General features: G+C 46.9%; 1 protein-coding gene across 1 annotated transcript in view; it reads right to left on the reverse strand.

Annotated features, from left to right (window-relative positions):
- Positions 1 to 267: 267 nt before the first annotated feature.
- The window catches only part of DDX46 (DEAD-box helicase 46), an 81125-nt gene continuing 61359 nt past the window's right edge, over positions 268 to 20033 (reverse strand). Inside the window, exons 20-23 of the mRNA XM_063928740.1 lie at positions 4761 to 4979; positions 3640 to 3784; positions 2858 to 2931; positions 268 to 560 (exon numbers count right to left, since the gene is read on the reverse strand). Of these exons, the coding sequence (XP_063784810.1) occupies positions 513 to 560; positions 2858 to 2931; positions 3640 to 3784; positions 4761 to 4979 (486 nt within the window). The 3' untranslated portion in view covers positions 268 to 512. The remainder of the gene's footprint in view (positions 561 to 2857; positions 2932 to 3639; positions 3785 to 4760; positions 4980 to 20033) is intronic.

Raw genomic sequence — 20033 nt, forward strand, 5'->3', positions numbered from 1 at the left:
GGGCACACATTTATAAGAATTAAAGCAAATATAAAATGTACAAACCCTCTGCCCAATCGTCCTAGAGGAAAACAAATAAACGCAATCCAAACTATACATGGCACAATTAAACACGTATGGAAAAATTTCAGATATCTGCTATATTTTCTGCAGAAAAAAACCCAAACAGCCAAACGGTACACATATTCAGTAAGGAGGCAACATCTATCACTGATCGACATAAGACACACACACAAACAAATAAAATCAAAATTATTTCACTTTGAGTGAAATTTAAAAACAATTTTATTTTAGGATGTTGGAATCTATACAAACGTTCCTACGGTCTTACATAATATCTTTAAAAAAAAAAAAAAAAAAAGGAAAAAAGTTTAATTTCCTCCCTTATTTTTTACGGGATTTAATTTAAAATGGAGGCAAAGTTTAAAAATAAAAAAAGTGCTTCATTTACAACATAAGATGGGAACGAAAAAAGATCACAAGAGCAGACCGTGCCAGCCACGCGCCCAGAACTAGAGCACTTTGTATCGTCCTTTGTTGGTCGGTTGGTACGAGTTTTGCTGCAAGAGAAAAGAGAAGTTCAGAGTTAGTTCTGCAGAGTGTGCCGACTTCACATTTACGTCAGTAATGCAATAACTATAGTGGTGGTGGTGGTGGTGGGGGGGTAGGGTCACCGAGTGGTAACACTTCAGTTTTTCTGTAACATATTGATAACTAGATACTTGAATGCAGCAGTGATCTTAGTTACATTATTTGCATTGTTTACATGTATGCGCAATCTACAAGCTAGAATGCACCTAATAAAAAACAGACCCAAAGCTTCAGTGTCCCTGTATAGTTTGCTGGGTGAATGAGTGATTGCAGGCATACTACTAGAGCTGGGTAAAGGTCCATCACTATTAAGCTGGCCGTACACTGCGCGATAGTTGTAAAAACCAGCTGACCAAGCGACATGTTTGAACGATTATCAGTCAGTGGTGAACAGTGTACACAGTCTGAATCCATCTGCAAATGGTCTATATGATGCCATTTGGTTTTTATATCTGCCGGATCCACCCGAACATTGTTCAGCCACCTTCAGGCTGTGAATGGAGTTGGCCTCAATAAAAAAAATAGTGCATGGAGTTACTCCGACTATCGGGCAGATATCTTCTCCCCTGTCCCTATGCTCTGGTCGGCTGCACATTACTGTGTATTGCTAGATCTAGATCTACTGTTATTAGACCCCTTAACGCAGGGATATAATGGTAAATAGAGGATATAATGGTTATGCCTTTCAACACTGACTATATATCTGAACCTCTCTGAAACAATTAAGCGGATTAATTGATAATAGGTTCTTTGTAAGATAGTATAGTCTAAGACAGTGCCGGGAGACATGCAGGGGTGTCCTGGGTTGGTGATACAGGATCAAGGAAAATGATTTATGGTCAATGTAATGGCCAAAACCAGTGCTTGTGGCTTCCAATCATAAATGTGTGGGCAAACAGAAAGGAAACATGTCCCTCACTACCTAATTGAACCTAAGGATGACTTATAAACACAATTTACTTGTGGCCTGGGGTGGCCTGGAAAAAATGCCTGATTCAAAAGGTTTTGGAACGTCTGGTCTAGGTGTTAAGGGCCCTACACAAATGTAGCACAGTTACGATCAGGAAGATAGACATGCTGGGGGACGCCAGCACAGGGCTAGCCCGCCCCGCATATCAGTCCGTGCCCCGTCGCAGAAGTGCAAAAGCATCAAACAGCGGCGATGCTTTTGCACTTCAAGAGTAGCTCCCTGCCAGTGCAGCTTTTGCGTGCTGGCTGGGAGCTATTCGTCGCTGCCCGGGTCGCAGCGCCTGCGTGTGACGTCACGCAGCCGCTGCGGCCCGTCCCCTGCACGGTCCAGCCACGCCTACGTTGGGCGGACCGCACCCACAAAACAGCGGGCAAACGCCGCCGTGCTGCCCCCTCCCGCCTCTGCCTGTCAATCAGGCAGAGGCGACTGCTAGGCAACGGCAGAAGTCGGCTGTCAGCCGTGTGCCCGCATGCGCAGTTCTGACCTGATCGCTGCGAAGAACTGCAGCGAGCGATCGGGTCAGAATGACCCCCACTGGCCGATGTGTGCGGCAGATATGAACAATCTTGTTCAAAATGAATAAGAAATTGTTCATATCGTTCAGTGTGTAGGTACCAACGATGAACGATGCGCAGCCCCACGGTCGCTCATCGTTGGCGTCGGCTCGCTTATGCCTGCAAGCCAATTCGGAATATCTTTTATGCAGGCACACAAACTATTAAAGTATACTGACTACCGCATACAGCTGTTACTATAGGAGACCGTACCAGAACACAGCAAACTTAAATGAAGACCACACATTATAACTACATGAGTAGGTCTTATATGTCTTCTAGAATTATGCTCAGAGGACAACAAATGCAGAAGGGCTTCGGACTATAATCATTCTTTCTATCTCTATACATAAAATAATTACATGAAACATTATTTTATGCTGCATTATAAGAAAGAAAGAAAAACACCACAAATAACCGCCCTCGTATTACAATGGGTGGTCTTCAGTATGCAGATTGTCGGGATCCTGGCGCACAGTATACCGGCGCCGGAATTCCGACAGCCGGCATACCGACACTTTTTCTCCCTCGTGGGGGTCCACGACCCCCCTGGAGGGAGAATAAAATAGCATGGCACGCTACGCGCAGCGAGCCTGCAAGGGTCTCATTTGCACTCACCACGCTGTCGGTATGCCGGCGGTCGGCCTCCCGGCGCTGGTCGCCGGGAGCACGGCCGCCGGCATACCATACTACACCCATTACAATGCTTTTCCTGGTGTATATGTCGGCACCTCATACTTACCAGTCTGATAAGCTCTTCCTTGATAAGACGGGTAATCTCCGCCTTTGCTTTCTGCACAGCCAATTCACTGGCACCTAGGGAAAGGATAATTCAATATTATTCTGCAAATATTAAATCACTTGTTATTTTGTTTTTGCGCAGTTATATATTTCAGCCGTCTTTGTGGCACACAGAATATAAACCTTGGATTTCGTTTATGAGACTTCTGTAAAAATAGTTAAAAAGAAAGAAAACAGCGCTAGTAATGGTTTATTATCTTCCCAAATGTCCTGGTAAGGGGCTTCTTATGTTAGCAGTTTTAACGTGAAGCAGTTAGCTTCCCGACGATCGGGATCCCGGCGGTTGATATAGTGACGCCGGGATCCCGAGGGAGGACACAAACCCGGCATCAACATACCAACACCGGACGGAATGCCGGTGTCAAAATACTAACAACCGGCATCCCGATCATTCAGATGGCAGGACGCGGTGCCGTCCTGCCAAGGTATTAGGGTGCAGCCACGGGAAGGTTAGGAACCAGGGTTAGGCACCCAACTTTTCCACTGGCTGACTTCTCCACTTTTATCACTGCTTAGTACATGTCCCCCTTAACCTGAAATGGCCAGACAGCAGTTACAATCTATACTAATATGTAAAAACAAACAATACAATCGGGTTGGTAAATGATATGCCAGTAACAGGCCCTCTGGGCTTCATACAGCACTGACGCTCCAACACTGGGCATCCAAAGTAAGCTAAGAAGGTTTCTGCGGGAATGCAGGACGCAAACAGAATACACTTACTTTCAATGGCCAAATAAATCTTTCGCTCTCCTTCCTTGGGGTCTTTGCCGGGTGGGAAATAGGTTCCCCTAATGGTAATAGCAGCCTCAGAATATTCACTGATCCTCTGGAGCGCTTCTTTCGAAGTTACCTTCCACCTTGCCGTCTGAAATATAGTAAATTAGGGTTGTGAACATTCCAAGTGGACAAATGAGTCTGAACGACACATTTTTAATTAAGTTTCCCTATGAGCATGTCACATCCTAATGTCTCAGACCAAAGCAAGATACAACAGATTGTAACATGCCAACACACTTCGTTCTGGTTTGCCAATTAACCTGATGGACCCTGGATAACCGTGATCTTGGACACATGACAACTACTAATCTATAAAACGGACTGGAAATCACATGGGAAATGCAGTCTGACGAGGACTACATTACAGCAAGTAATGTCCAACCACACTAATGGAGCTCTGTGGACACAAACAGGGAACATCCAGATCTCTTACATTTAGGAGGGAATTCAATTAGCCGCGACAACCTGTTTTCACAGTAAAAACAGGGCTTTAGAAAAATAACAATTTGACACAATCTAAGTCCCCCAAAGCTTTTTATTATTACCACTAATAGGCTTCTACATTGCTTTCCTATATAAGTTTGTCTTTTATTGGGGTACATGCAGATTTCCCCATTTTCTCACGCACTTTTCTCTGGTTTTGACCTCAAAAACTATCGCAAGAATCCTGTTTTAACGAATTTGCAGTTAATTAGGGCAAAATGGCGGGAGCGGCAAATCCACAATAAGTCTTTTTTGCAGTAATCTTTTGGCGATGTCCGCAAAAAGTCTGATCACGAAAACCTACCGCATTATCACGGCTAATTGAATTCCCCTCTTGGCCATACATGAACTATCTGTATTCACTGTTTGAGACAACATCTTCTGAGCAGACTAGGGGTCAAGTCTCTGCCAAACAAAAAACTATGCATATCTGGTATGAACGCTTAAATACTCCCAGTTTTCCAGTGGCCGGTAACCGAGCCAATCTGAGCAGTGTGAAACCCTAGAGGCCCTCTATACCCAATGGTAAGTTGCAGTACCTTCCATGGTCTATTACCTACATCTGTGTTTATTGATCATACCTGAGGGAAGTCATTGATTTCCAACTCCTCTTCATATCTCTTGAAGGACTCGTTCGTTCCTGCATCCTGCTTCTCCTCCTCTAGTTTCTCAACGGGGACGTAGTTGAGTTTAGCATTAATCTTTTCGGCCAGCTGCTCTGCGATCGTTTTTGCGGATACTGTGGGGGCTAATATTGTTCCTCCCCTGAGGACAGCATGGGTGGCCTGCTGCATCACATCCTGATGTAACAGAAAGACAGACTCAGAATGCATTTACTCACATTCACCAGCTACCAAGAATTAAAATGCAGGACGTAAAAATCTAGTCTACATGCTCATCGTTGTTGCGCCATACAGCCGCCCTAGTCGCGCCATACAAATAGCGCAGGGAGATGAAGTAAGGAGTAATAAGGTTCAAGAGGATCCACAGCATGCAATACACAGCTTCACCACTGGGTGACGATTGTTCAACTAATGAAAACTACAGTACAGCGCTGAATAACAGCAGATGGATATGGCACTACAGAACACTGAACAATCAAGCAAGCCGTGACAAGCGGGCCAGTGCACAGTAAATATAGTAGTTCTTTTTTAATACAATAATACTGTAGGGCGCAGTACAACTTGCCTTACAACTGAAAGTTCCCCTGGTGCACTGTATAAAATGATCGCTACATTAAGTAGAATGTGAACATGTAAAAAGATTTGCTCAGCGTCTCCAACGCACACAAAGAAAAGCACAGTCCAGAGTTCTACACTGCTATCTAAACAGAAAAAAATAATTACAATCAGCGACAGAGTTGGGGCACACAGCATTATTAAAAAAAGAAAAGAAAAAATTACAATGAGAGACATTATGTCACTGCAGGTGTCAGTCACCTGTCTCCATGGCTCTCTTGGCAAGTGGTTTCCCAGATGGCTACCATGCCCATGAGCTAGGGTTTGATTCCCGAAAGGGACACCTGTGTTTCATATACAGATATACAGTCAAAATTAGAAAAAAAGCTGAAGATGCTACTTTTTACACAGATATACAAGTGTGGCTTTTCAAATTACGAGTGTGTTATCTTTGTGAGACTGAATTTACTGTACTTCTTCCCTGGCCTCCCCATTGCTTTAATAAAGACTACTGTATGTAAATTAATAGCTCGTTCATTTGTAAGGCATGTTAGCCATTCATTAACATACAGTAGTCTACCGGCCGTGTTGTTTGTCATTTACCAAGCAGTACACCCAGTCCGTGAAATCACAAATCTCACAGGAGGTTGGATTAGTGGTGGGGGAGGCTAGCTATTAAAGCAATGGGGAGGCCCAGGAAAAAGTACAGTGAATTCAGTCTTATAAAGTCTCGTAATTTAAAAACAAAAAAAACAAACACTTGTATATCTGTGGAAAAATAGCATCTACAGCTTTTCTAATTTTGAATGTATAATCTGTGTGCATGCCTGAGTCTGTATATGAAGCACAGCAGAGCTTGTTTGGGGGGGGGGGGATGCTACTGTGAATGCTACTTTTTACACGAATAAAAAACAGTGTGTCCTTTGCAGGAATTGAACCCTAGCTCATGGGCATGGTAACCATCTGCGATACCACGACACCTGCAGTGACATAGTGCTGTCGTTTATTGTAATTGTTTTATATAGTGCTGTGTGTCCCAACTCTATCGCTGATTGCAATGATTTTCTTTTCTTTTAGAGAGTTGTGTAGAACTGTGAACTGTACTTTTATTTGTGTGCGTTGGAGATGCTGAGCCAATCTTTTTCTGTGTTCACATTTCTAATTAATGTAGATATCTAAAAAAAAAAAAAAAATAGTTCTTAAACTACAAGAATCGTTTGACTTTACAATGGAGACTTCCCACACGCGCAATGGTGGTTTTCAAAAGTGACACTTTGTGGACGAACACCAGTATTGCCCCCGACGGATGCACAATTCATTACACTGTGACTGAATATGCCAGGCTGCGACAAGGCCCAGGCTAACGTAATGCAACTACTTTTTCGCACAACAAGCCACACAGAGGACAGATGAGCATGGCTACATCTGTATATAGCACAACATTCAAAATCTCAAAGCATGTAATAGGAATATATATGGTATCAATCACTCAGACTGCTTGGGAGGTAGATCAGAAAATGTTATAGTTTGATGCACCAAGCTTAACATTCACTAACACCACCACTGTCATTCCACTTCTCATTAATCTCTAGAACTGCCACTGCTGTTAGCCTTCTCATTAACCTACAACAGAGGCATTCCCTTCTCATTAACCTAGAACACTGCCATTAGATTTACCCTTCTCACTAACCTCCAACAATGCCACAAACGTTCCCATTCTCAACAACCTCCAACACTGCCAGATGTTCCCCTCCTCAACAACCTCCAACACTGCCAGAAGTTCCCCTTCTCAACCTCCAACACTGCCACAGACGTTCCCCCTTCTCAACCTCCAACACGGCCACAGACGTTCCCCTTCTCATTAACCTATAACACTGCCACATGCGTAACCCTTCTTAATAATTTCCAACACTTCCACAGACTAACCCCTTCTAAACAACTTCCAACACTGCCACCAGTATTCTCCTTTGCATTAACCTCCAACACTGCTCCTTGCATTCATGTTAAACTGCCAGGCAGTGTACTTAACAGTAATTGGTTGAAGGAGTTACTTAATGATTAGGACACAGTGGGGGGAGATGTATCAAGCCTTGGAGAGAAAGTGGAGAAGTTGCCCAAAGCAACCAGAGTCTAACTGTGATAGGATGTTTTTAGGGCAGGGTACAGACAACTGTGGAGGACACACTAATTCTGAAAGGCAAATTTTGGACACAGTGGCATGGCTATAGCTTATAAATGCACAAAACATATATTCCCCCACATGTAATTATTATACAACCCCACAAATATACAGTACACCCACATAACACCTGAGCTCTGTGCCAATACTCTATGTCCAGTATAGTTTAAAGAGATCCTGTGGCATAATAGCAATAATAGTAATAATAAGATTTTACTTACCGATAAATCTATTTCTCGTAGTCCGTAGTGGATGCTGGGACTCCGTAAGGACCATGGGGAATAGCGGCTCCGCAGGAGACAGGGCACAAAATAAAAGCTTAAGGATCAGGTGGTGTGCACTGGCTCCTCCCCCTATGACCCTCCTCCAAGCCTCAGTTAGGATACTGTGCCCGGACGAGCGTACATAATAAGGAAGGATATTGAATCCCGGGTAAGACTCATACCAGCCACACCAATCACACCGTACAACTCGTGATCTGAACCCAGTTAACAGTATGATAAACGCAAAGGAGCCTCTGAAAAGATGGCTCACAACAATAATAACCCGAATTTTTGTAACAATAACTATATACAAGTATTGCAGACAATCCGCACTAGGGATGGGCGCCCAGCATCCACTACGGACTACGAGAAATAGATTTATCGGTAAGTAAAATCTTATTTTCTCTGACGTCCTAGTGGATGCTGGGACTCCGTAAGGACCATGGGGATTATACCAAAGCTCCCAAACGGGCGGGAGAGTGCGGATGACTCTGCAGCACCGAATGAGAGAACTCCAGGTCCTCCTCAGCCAGGGTATCAAATTTGTAGAATTTAGCAAACGTGTTTGCCCCTGACCAAGTAGCTGCTCGGCAAAGTTGTAAAGCCGAGACCCCTCGGGCAGCCGCCCAAGATGAGCCCACTTTCCTTGTGGAATGGGCTTTTACTGATTTTGGTTGTGGCAATCCTGCCACAGAATGTGCAAGCTGAATTGTACTACAAATCCAACGAGCAATCGTCTGCTTTGAAGCAGGAGCACCCAGCTTGTTGGGTGCATACAGGATAAACAGCGAGTCAGATTTTCTGACTCCAGCCGTCCTGGAAACATATTTTCAAGGCCCTGACAACGTCAAGCAACTTAGAGTCCTCTAAGTCCCTGGTAGCCGCAGGTACCACAATAGGTTGGTTCATGTGAAATGCAGAAACCACCTTAGGTAGAAATTGAGGACGAGTCCTCAATTCCGCCCTGTCAGAATGAAAAATTAAGTAAGGGCTTTTATATGATAAAGCCGCCAATTCTGACACACGCCTGGCTGAAGCCAAGGCTAACAGCATCGACACCTTCCATGTGAGATATTTTAAGTCCACAGTGGAAAGTGGTTCAAACCAATGTGACTTTAGAAAACTCAACACAACATTGAGATCCCAAGGTGCCACTGGAGGCACAAAAGGAGGCTGTATGTGCAGCACCCCTTTTACAAAAGTCTGAACTTCAGGTACTGAAGCCAGTTCTTTCTGGAAGAAAATCGACAGGGCCGAAATTTGAACCTTAATGGACCCCAATTTTAGGCCCATAGACAGTCCTGTTTGCAGGAAATGAAGGAAACGACCCAGTTGAAATTCCTCTGTAGGGGCCTTCTTGGCCTCACACCACGCAACATATTTACGCCAAATGCGGTGATAATGTTTTGCGGTTACGTCCTTCCTGGCTTTGACCAGAGTAGGGATGACTTCTTCTGGAATGCCTTTTTCCCTCAGGATCCGGCGTTCAACCGCCATGCCGTCAAACGCAGCCGCGGTAAGTCTTGGAACAGACAAGGCCCCTGCAGTAGCAGGTCCTTTCTTAGAGGTAGAGGCCACGGTTCGTCCGTGAGCATCTCTTGAAGTTCCGGGTACCAAGTCCTTCTTGGCCAATCCGGAACCACGAGTATAGTTCTTACTCCTCTCCTTCTTATGATTCTCAGTACTTTTGGTATGAGAGGCAGAGGAGGGAACACATACACTGACTGGTACACCCACGGCGTTACCAGAGCGTCCACTGCTATTGCCTGAGGGTCCCTTGACCTGGCGCAATATCTGTCCAGTTTTTTGTTTAGACGTGACGCCATCATGTCCACCTTTGGTTTTTCCCAACGGTTTACAATCAGGTGGAAGACTTCTGGGTGAAGTCCCCACTCTCCCGGGTGAAGGTCGTGTCTGCTGAGGAAGTCTGCTTCCCAGTTGTCCACTCCCGGAATGAACACTGCTGACAGTGCTATCACATGATTTTCCGCCCAGCGAAGAATCCTTGCAGCTTCTGCCATTGCCCTCCTGCTTCTCGTGCCGCCCTGTCTGTTTACGTGGGCGACTGACGTGATGTTGTCCGATTGGATCAACACCGCCTGACCCTGAAGCAGAGGTTTTGCTTGACTTAGGGCATTGTAAATGGCCCTTAGTTCCAGAATGTTTATATGAAGAGATGTTTCCATGCTTGACCACAAGCCCTGGAAATTCCTTCCCTGTGTGACTGCTCCCCAGCCTCTCAGGCTGGCATCCGTGGTTACCAGGATCCAATCCTGAATGCCAAATCTGCGGCCCTCTTGTAGATGAGCACTCTGCAGCCACCACAGGAGAGACACCCTTGTCCTTGGCGACAGGGTTATCCGCTGATGCATCTGCAGATGCGATCCGGACCATTTGTCCAGTAGATCCCACTGAAACGTTCTTGCATGGAATCTTCCGAATGGAATCGCTTCGTAAGAAGCCACCATTTTTCCCCAGGACCCTCGTGCACTGATGCACTGAGACCTGTCCTGGTTTTAGGAGGTTCCTGACTAGCTCGGATAACTCCCTGGCCTTCTCCTCCGGGAGAAACACCTTCTTCTGGACTGTGTCCAGAATCATTCCTAGGAACAGTAGACGTGTCGTTGGAATCAGCTGCGATTTTGGAATATTTAGAATCCACCCGTGCTGACGTAACACTACCTGAGATAGTGCTACTCCGACTTCTAACTGTTCCCTGGATCTTGCCCTTATCAGGAGATCGTCCACGTAAGGGATAATTAAAATGCCTTTTCTTCGTAGAAGAATCATCATTTCGGCCATTACCTTGGTAAAGACCCGAGGTGCCGTGGACAATCCAAACGGCAGCGTCTGAGACTGATAATGACAGTTTTGTACTACAAACCTGAGGTACCCTTGGTGAGAAGGGTATATTGGGACGTGGAGATAAGCATCTTTGATGTCCAGAGACACCATATAGTCCCCTTCTTCCAGGTTCGCTATCACTGCTCTGAGTGACTCCATCTTGAATTTGAACCTTTTTATGTAAGTGTTCAAGGATTTCAGATTTAAAATTGGTCTCACCGAGCCGTCCGGCTTCGGTACCACAAACAGCGTGTAATAATACCCCTTTCCCTGTTGCAGGAGGGGTACCTTGATTATCACCTGCTGGGAATACAGCTTGTGAATGGCTTCCAAAACTGCCTCCCTGTCGGAGGGAGACTTTGGTAAAGCAGACTTCAGGAACCGATGAGGGGGAAACGCCTCGAATTCCAGTTTGTACCCCTGCGATACTACCTGTAGAATCCAGGGATCCACTTGCGAGTGAGCCCACTGCGCGTTGAACTTCTTGAGACGGGCCCCCACCATATCTGAGTCTGCTTGTAAAGCCCCAGCGTCATGCTGAAGACTTGGCAGAAGCAGGGGAGGGCTTCTGCTCCTGGGAAGCGGCTGCATGGTGCAGTCTTTTTCCTCTTCCTCTGCCCCGGGGCAGAAAGGAGTGGCCTTTTGCTCGCTTGTACTTATGGGAACGAAAGGACTGAGTTTGAAAAGACGGTGTCTTTTTCTGCTGATGTGGAGTGACCTGGTGTAAAAAGGTGGATTTTCCAGCCGTTGCCGTGGCCACCAGGTCCGATAGACCAGCCCCAAATAACTCCTCCCCTTTATACGGCAATACTTCCATGTGCCGTTTGGAATCCGCATCCCCTGACCACTGTCGCGTCCATAACGCTCTTCTGGCAGAGATGGACATAGCACTTACTCTTGATGCCAGGGTGCAAATATCCCTCTGTGCATCACGCATATATAGTAATGCATCCTTTAAATGTTCTATAGTTAACAAAATATTGTCCCTATCCAGGGTATCAATATTCTCGGTCAGGGAATCCGACCATGCGACTCCAGCACTGCACATCCAGGCTGAGGCGATTGCTGGTCGCAGTATAACACCAGTATGTGTGTATATACTTTTTAGGATATTTTCCAGCCTTCTATCAGCTGGTTCTTTGAGGGTAGCCGTATCAGGAGACGGTAACGCTACTTGTTTTGATAAACGTGTGAGCGCCTTATCTACCCTAGGGGGTGTTTCCCAACGCGCCCTAACCTCTGGCGGGAAAGGATATAATGCTAATAATTTTTTAGAAATTAGCTGTTTTTTATCGGGGGAAACCCACGCTTTTTCACACACCTCATTTATTTCCTCTGACTCAGGAAAAAATATTGGTAGTTTTTTCTCACCCCACATAATACCCTTCTTTGTGGTACTTGTAGTGTCAGAAAGGTTCAATGCCTCTTTCATTGCCGTGATCATGTAACGTGTGGCCCTACTGGACATTACGTTTGTCTCGTCACCGTCGACACTAGACTCAGTATCTGTGTCAGGGTCTGTGTCGACCCACTGAGGTAACGGGCGTTTTAGCGCCCCTGACGGTGTTTGAGACGCCTGGACAGGCACTAATTGATTTGCCGGCTGTCTCATGTCGTCAACAGTTTTTTGCAAATTGCTGACATTATCACTTAATTGTTTAAATACAATCATCCAGTCAGGTGTCGACTCCCTAGGGGGTGACATCACCAACACAGGCAACTGCTCCGCCTCCACATCATTTTCCTCCTCATACATGTCGACACACGCGTACCGACACACAGCACACACACCGGGAATGCTCTGATAGAGGACAGGACCCCACTTAGCCCTTTGGAGAGACAGAGGGAGAGTCTGCCAGCACACACCCAGCGCTATATATATATACAGGGATAACCTTATATAAGTGTTACTCCCTTATAGCTGCTGTTAATATATTTATTTGCTGCCAAACGTGCCCCCCCTTCTCTTTTTTACCCTGATTCTGAAGCAGGACTGCAGGGGAGAGTCAGGGAGCCGTCCTTCCAGCGGAGCTGTGAGGGAAAATGGCGCTTGTGTGCTGAGGAGATAGGCTCCGCCCCTTCACGACGTCCTTATCTCCCGCTTTTTTGTGTAAAATGGCAGGGGATTAAAATACATCCATATAGCCCAGGAGCTATATGTGATGTATTCTGTTTTGCCACCTAAGGTATTCTGTTATATTGCGTCTCAGGGCGCTCCCCCCCCAGCGCCCTGCACCCTCAGTGACCGGAGTGTGAAGTGTGCTGAGAGCAATGGCGCACAGCTGCGGTGCTGTGCGCTACCTTAGTCTGAAGACAGGATGTCTTCTGCCGCCGATTTCACCGGACCTCTTCGTCTCTTCTGGCTCTGTAAGGGGGACGGCGGCGCGGCTCCGGTGACCCATCCAGGCTGAACCTGTGATCGTCCCTCTGGAGCTAGTGTCCAGTAGCCTAAGAAACCCGATCCACTCTGCACTCAGGTGAGTCCGTTTCTTCTCCCCTTAGTCCCACGATGCAGTGAGCCTGTTGCCAGCAGGACTCACTGAAAATAAAAAAAACCTAACTAAACTTTTATTCTAAGGAGCTCAGGAGAGCCACCTAGATTGCACCCTTCTCGGCCGGGCACAAAAATCTAACAGAGGAGGGTCATAGGGGGAGGAGCCAGTGCACACCACCTGATCCTTAAGCTTTTATTTTGTGCCCTGTCTCCTGCGGAGCCGCTATTCCCCATGGTCCTTACAGAGTCCCAGCATCCACTAGGACGTCAGAGAAAACCATGGTATAAATCCTTAGTAGATTTAAAATGGAAAATTTCAGCAAAGGGTTAAATTACATTGATAGTTCCCTTCTTTTCAAGGGGAGCGGTACCCAGTAACTACTGTATCAGTGCAAAAGTCTGTTCTACTGGGGAAATAAGCAGGATACGCTTACTGCTTAACTCATTCTTTCATTCCCGTTCCGAGTGCTGTGTTACATTCGCAACCGCAGCGGTGCTGTGATTTACGTGCCCTCCTCTGGGATGCCGTCTGGTCAGGGCAGAGTCTCATGGAAACTGCAAGACTGTTTCAGTGGTGGGCGGAATATAGACTGCAACACTGTAACCTGTGCCGCCCTCAGTCTTCTGTAATCCCTTCTGCAGTTCTATTCCTAACGCAGGAGTACATGTAGCAGGATCCTGTATAGTGCCTAAGGCCCATACACACTAACCGAATTTGAGCTCAAAGTAGGTCACTTTTGGTGTTTTGAGCTCAAACTCGGCCAGTGTGTATGGCCGGGCGATGTGCGCTGATGGGAGCTCACGCATCATCGCTGGCCGCCGTCGTCCGTCGGGCTGTTTTACCAGCCCAGTGAACCACTTTTCACAGTCTCCTACTGTGGAAAGTGGTTCACCCCCCCGGTGAACATCGCTGGGCACAGTGAAAATCGCTCACTGTGTATGCATCAAGCTATTGTCTTGCCAGCGATGTTCACAAAAATGCCCAGTGTGTATGGACCTTAAGCAAAAAACGCCCAGTTCAGCAAAAACGATGAATGTGTATGAACCTTAAGAGTAATAGCTTGGTCAATTTTATGTATAAGAGATGAGCAGGGCGCGGCACCCTGCTAAATGTGCCTGAAGTAAACACTGGCATTTATCTAGTGCAGTCTTTGAAATAACAGCAAGAAGCTGTTTGGTTACTTTGGGCATCTAATCCAATTTCTCTCTCTACAAGGCCCGATACTTCCGGCTCTTTACCACCAACTAGCAGCAACTTAACAATGTAACCTTGTTTCTACAAGAACTTTTTGGATAATAAGAATTTACTTACCGATAATTCTATTTCTCGTAGTCCGTAGTGGATGCTGGGAACTCCGTAAGGACCATGGGGAATAGCGGCTCCGCAGGAGACAGGGCACATCTAAAGAAAGCTTTAGGATCACCTGGTGTGCACTGGCTCCTCCCCCTATGACCCTCCTCCAAGCCTCAGTTAGGATACTGTGCCCGGACGAGCGTACACAATAAGGAAGGATTTTGAATCCCGGGTAAGACTCATACCAGCCACACCAATCACACCGTACAACTTGTGATCTGAACCCAGTTAACAGCATGATAATAGAGAAGCCTCTCGAAAAGATGGCTCACTACAACAATAACCCGAATTTTTTGGTAACAATAATTATGTACCAGTATTGCAGACAATCCGCACTTGGGATGGGCGCCCAGCATCCACTACGGACTACGAGAAATAGAATTATCGGTAAGTAAATTCTTATTTTCTCTGACGTCCTAGTGGATGCTGGGAACTCCGTAAGGACCATGGGGATTATACCAAAGCTCCCAAACGGGCGGGAGAGTGCGGATGACTCTGCAGCCCCCAATGAGAGAACTCCCGGTCCTCCTCAGCCAGGGTATCAAATTTGTAGAATTTTACAAACGGATTTGCTCCTGACCAAGTAACTGCTCTGCAAAGTTGTAAAGCCGAGACCCCTCGGGCAGCTGCCCAAGATGAGCCCACCTTCCTTGTGGAGTGGGCATTTACAGATTTTTGGCTGTGGCAGGCCTGCCACAGAATGTGCAAGCTGAATTGTACTACAAATCCAACGAGCAATAGTCTGCTTAGAAGCAGGAGCACCCAGCTAGTTGGGTGCATAGAGGATAAACAGCGAGTCAGATTTCCTGACTCCAGCCGTCCTGGAAACATATATTTTCCGGGTCCTGACAACGTCTAGCAACTTGGAGTCCTCCAAGTCCCTAGTAGCCGCAGGCACCACAATAGGTTTGGTTCAGGTGAGACGCTGAAACCACCTTAGGGAGAAACTGAGGACGAGTCCTCAATTCCGCCCTGTCCGAATGGAAAATCAGATAAGGGCTTTTACAGGATAAAGCCACCAATTCTGACACGCGCCTGGCCCAGGCCAGAGCCAACAGCATGACCACTTTTTCTGTGAGATATTTTAACTCCACAGATTTAAGTGTGTCAAACCAATGTGACTTTTGGAACCCAAAAACCACCTGGAGATCCCAAAAGTGCCACTAAAGGCACAAAAGGAGGCTGTATATGCAGTACCCCTTTAACAAATGTCTGAACTTCAGGGACTGAAGCTAGTTCTTTTTTGGAAGAAAATTGACAGAGCCGAAATTTGAACCTTAATGGACCCCAATTTCAGGCCCATAGATACTCCTGTTTGCAGGAAATGTAGGAATCGACCCAGTTGAATTTCCTCCGTTGAGCCTTACTGGCCTCGCACCACATTTTCGCCAAATGCGGTGATAATGTTTTGCGGTTACATCCTTCCTGGCTTTGATCAGGATAGGGATGACTTCATCCGGAATGCCTTTTTCCTTCAGGATCCGGCGTTCAACCGCCATGCCGTCAACGCAGCCGCGGTAAGTCTTGGAACAGACAAGGTCCTTGCTGGAGCAGGTCCCTTCTTAGAGGTAGAGGCTACGGATCCTCCGTGAGCATCTCTTGAAGTTCCGGTTACCAATTCCTTCTTGGCCAATCCGGAGCCACTAATATAGTGCTTACTCCTCTCCATCTTATCAATCTCAGTACCTTGGGTATGAGAGGCAGAGGAGGGAACCCATACACTGATTGGTACACCCACGGTGTTACCAGAGCGTCTACAGCTATTGCCTGAGGGTCCCTTGACGTGGCGCAATACCTGTCGAGTTTTTCCCAACGGTTTATAATCATGTGGAAGACTTCTGGGTGAAGTCCCCACTCTCCCGGGTGGAGGTCGTGCTGAGGAAAACTGCTTCCCAGTTGTCCACTCCCGGAATGAAAACTGCTGACAGTGCTATCACATGGTTTTTCGCCCCGCGAAGAATCCTTGCAGCTTCTGCCATTGCCCTCCTGCTTCTTGTGACACCCTGTCTGTTTACGTGGGTGACTGCCGTAATGTTGTCCGACTGGATCAACACCGGCTGACCTTGAAGCAGAGGTCTTGCTAAGCTTAGAGCATTGTAAATGGCCCTTAGCTTCAGGACATTTATGTGAAGTGATGTCTCCAGGCTTGACCATAAGCCCTGGATATTCCTTCCCTGTGTGACTGCTCCCCAGCCTCGCAGGCTGGCATCCGTGGCCACCAGGACCCAGTCCCGCATGCCGAATCTGCGGCCCTCTAGAAGATGAGCACTCTGCAACCACCACAGGAGGGATACCCTTGTCCCTGGTGACAGGGTTATCCGCTGAAGCATCTGAAGATGCGACCCGGACCATTTGTCCAGTAGGTTCCACTGGAAAGTCTTGCGTGGAATCTGCCGAATGGGATTGCTTCGTAGGAAGCCACCATTTTTACCCAGAACCCTTGTGCATTGATGCACTGAGACTTGGTTCGGTTTTAGGAGGTTCCTGACTAGCTCGGATAACTCCCTGGCTTTCTCCTCCGGGAGAAATACCTTCTTTCTGGACTGTGTCCAGGATCATCCCTAGGAACAGAAGACAAGTCGTCGGAACCAGCTGCGATTTTGGAATATTGAGAATCCAATCGTGCTGCCGCAACACTACCTGAGGTAGTGCTACACCGATCTCCAACTGTTCCCTGGATCTCACCCTTATCAGGGAATCGTCCAAGTAAAGGATAACTAAAATTCCCTTCCTTTGAAGGAATATCATCATTACGGTCATTACTTCAGTAAAGACCCGGGGTGCCGTGGACCATCCCTACGGCAGCGTCTGAACTGATAGTGACAGTTCTGTACCATAACCTGAGATACCCTTGGTGAGAAGGGTAAATTTTGACATGAAGGTAAGCATCCTTGATGTCCCGAGACATCATGTAGTCCCCTTCTTCCAGGTTTGCAATCACTGCTCTGAGTGACTCAATTTTGAATTTGAACCTCTGTATGTAAGTGTTCAAAGATTTTAGATTTTAGATTTTAAAATCGGTCTCACCGAGCCGTCTGGCTTCGGTACCACAATAGTGTGGAATAATACCCCGTTCCCTGTTGCAGGAGGGGTACCTTAATTATCACCTGCTGGGAATACAGCTTGTGAATGGCTTCCAAAACTGCCTCCCTGTCAGCGGGAGACGTCGGTAAAACAGACTTTTGGAAACGGCGAGGGGAATACGTCTCGAATTCCAATTTGTACCCCTGAAATATTACCTGAAGGATCCAGGGGTCTACTTGCGAGTGAGCCCACTGCGCACTGAAATTCATTGAGAACGGGCCCCCACCGTGCCTGAACTTGTAAAGCCCTAGCGTCATACTGAGAGCTTGGCAGAGGCGGAAAAGGGTTTCTGTTCCTGGGAACTGGCTGATCTCTGCAGCCATTTTCCTCTCCCTCTGTCACGAGCAGAAAAGAGGAACCCTTTTGTCCGCTTGCCAACCAGGACTGCGCCTGATAATACGGCGTCTTATTTTGAGAGGCTACCTTTTTTAAGGCAATACTTCCAAATGCCGTTTGGAATCCGCATCACCTGACCACTTTACTGGTATAATTGGACAACGCACTTATACTTGATGCCAGTCGGCAAATATTCCGCTGTGCATCATGCATATATAGAAATGCATCTTTTAATTGCTTTATAGGCAATAATATACTGTCCTTATCTAGGATATCAAATTTCCAGTCAGGGAATCCGACCACGCCAACCCAGCACTGCACATCCAGGCTGAGGCGATTGCTGGTCGCAGTATAACACCAGTATGTGTGTAAATACATTTTAGGATACCCTCCTGCTTTCTATCAGCAGGATACCTAAGGGCGGCCATCTCCAGAGAGGGTAGAGCCCTTGTTCTTACAAGCGTGTGAGCGCCTTATCCCCCTTAGGGGGTGTTTCCCAACGCACCCTAACCTCTGGCGGGAAAAGGTATACTGCCAATAACTTTTTAGAAATTATCAATTGTTATCGGGGGGAAACCCACGCATCATCACACACCTCATTTTATTTCTCAGATTCAGGAAAACTACAGGAAGTTTTTCCTCACCAAACATAATACCCCTTTTTTTGGTGGTATTTATATTATCAGAAGAGTGTAAACTTTTTCCATTGCCTCAATCATGCAATGTGTGGCCCTATTGGAAATCACGGTTGTCTCTTCACCGTCGACACAGGAGTCAGTATCCGTGTCGGCGTCTGTATCTGAGGTAACGGGCGCTTTAGAGCCCCTGTATGAGACGTCTGGACATGCACAAGCTGAGTAGCCGGCTGTCTCATGTCAACCACTGTCTTTTATACAAAGCTGACACTGTCACGCAATTTCAACAGTACATCCACTCAGGTGTCGACCCCCCAGGGGGTGACAACACTATTACAGACACTCTACTCCGTCTCCTCATCATTTTTCTCCTCATACATGTCGACACAAACGTACCGACACACAGCACACACACAGGGAATGCTCTGATAGAGGACAGGACCCCACTAGCCCTTTGGGGAGACAGAGGGAGAGTTTGCCAGCACACACCAGAGCGCTATATATATACAGGGATAACCTTATATAAGTGTTTTTCCCTTTATAGCTGCTGTATTGTTTATACTGCGCCTAATTTGTGCCCCCCTCTCTTTTTTAACCCCTTTCTGTAGTGTAGTGACTGCAGGGGAGAGCCAGGGAGCTTCCCTCCAACTGAGCTGTGAGGGAAAATGGCGCCAGTGTGCTGAGGAGATAGGCTCCGCCCCTTTCTCGGCGTCCTTATCATCCGTTTTCTTGTATGTTTTGGCAGGGGTTAAATGCATCCATATAGCCCAGGAGTTATATGTGATGCATTTATTTTAGCCATAAAAGGTTTTCTATCGATTTATTGCGTCTCAGGGCGCTGCCCCCCCAGCGCCCTGCACCCTCAGTGACCGGAGTGTGAAGTGTGCTGAGAGCAATGGCGCACAGCTGCGGTGCTGTGCGCCTACCTTTATCTGAAGACAGGAAAGTCTTCTGCCGCCGATTTTTCCGGACCTCTTCGCTCTTCTGGCTCTGTAAGGGGGCCGGCGGCGCGGCTCCGGTGACCCATCCAGGCTGAACCTGTGATCGTCCCTCTGGAGCTAATGTCCAGTAGCCTAAGAAGCCCAATCCACTCTGCACGCAGGTGAGTTCGCTTCTTCTCCCCTTAGTCCCTCGATGCAGTGAGCCTGTTGCCAGCAGGTCTCACTGAAAATAATAAACCTAAACTAAAACTTTCACAAAGAGCTCAGGAGAGCCCCTAGTGTGCACCCTTCTCGTCGGGCACAGAAAATCTAACTGAGGCTTGGAGGAGGGTCATAGGGGGAGGAGCCAGTGCACACCAGGTGATCCTAAAGCTTTCTTTAGATGTGCCCTGTCTCCTGCGGAGCCGCTATTCCCCATGGTCCTTACGGAGTTCCCAGCATCCACTAGGACGTCAGAGAAAAGGGGTTTGCAGGAAAACAGATAAGACTACCCGCACTCCAAAAGTGGAACCAACCTTGGGGGTCATTCCGAGTTGTTCGCTCGCA

This window comes from Pseudophryne corroboree, chromosome 6 (genome assembly GCF_028390025.1).
Source record: "Pseudophryne corroboree isolate aPseCor3 chromosome 6, aPseCor3.hap2, whole genome shotgun sequence".
Lineage (NCBI taxonomy): Eukaryota > Metazoa > Chordata > Amphibia > Anura > Myobatrachidae > Pseudophryne > Pseudophryne corroboree.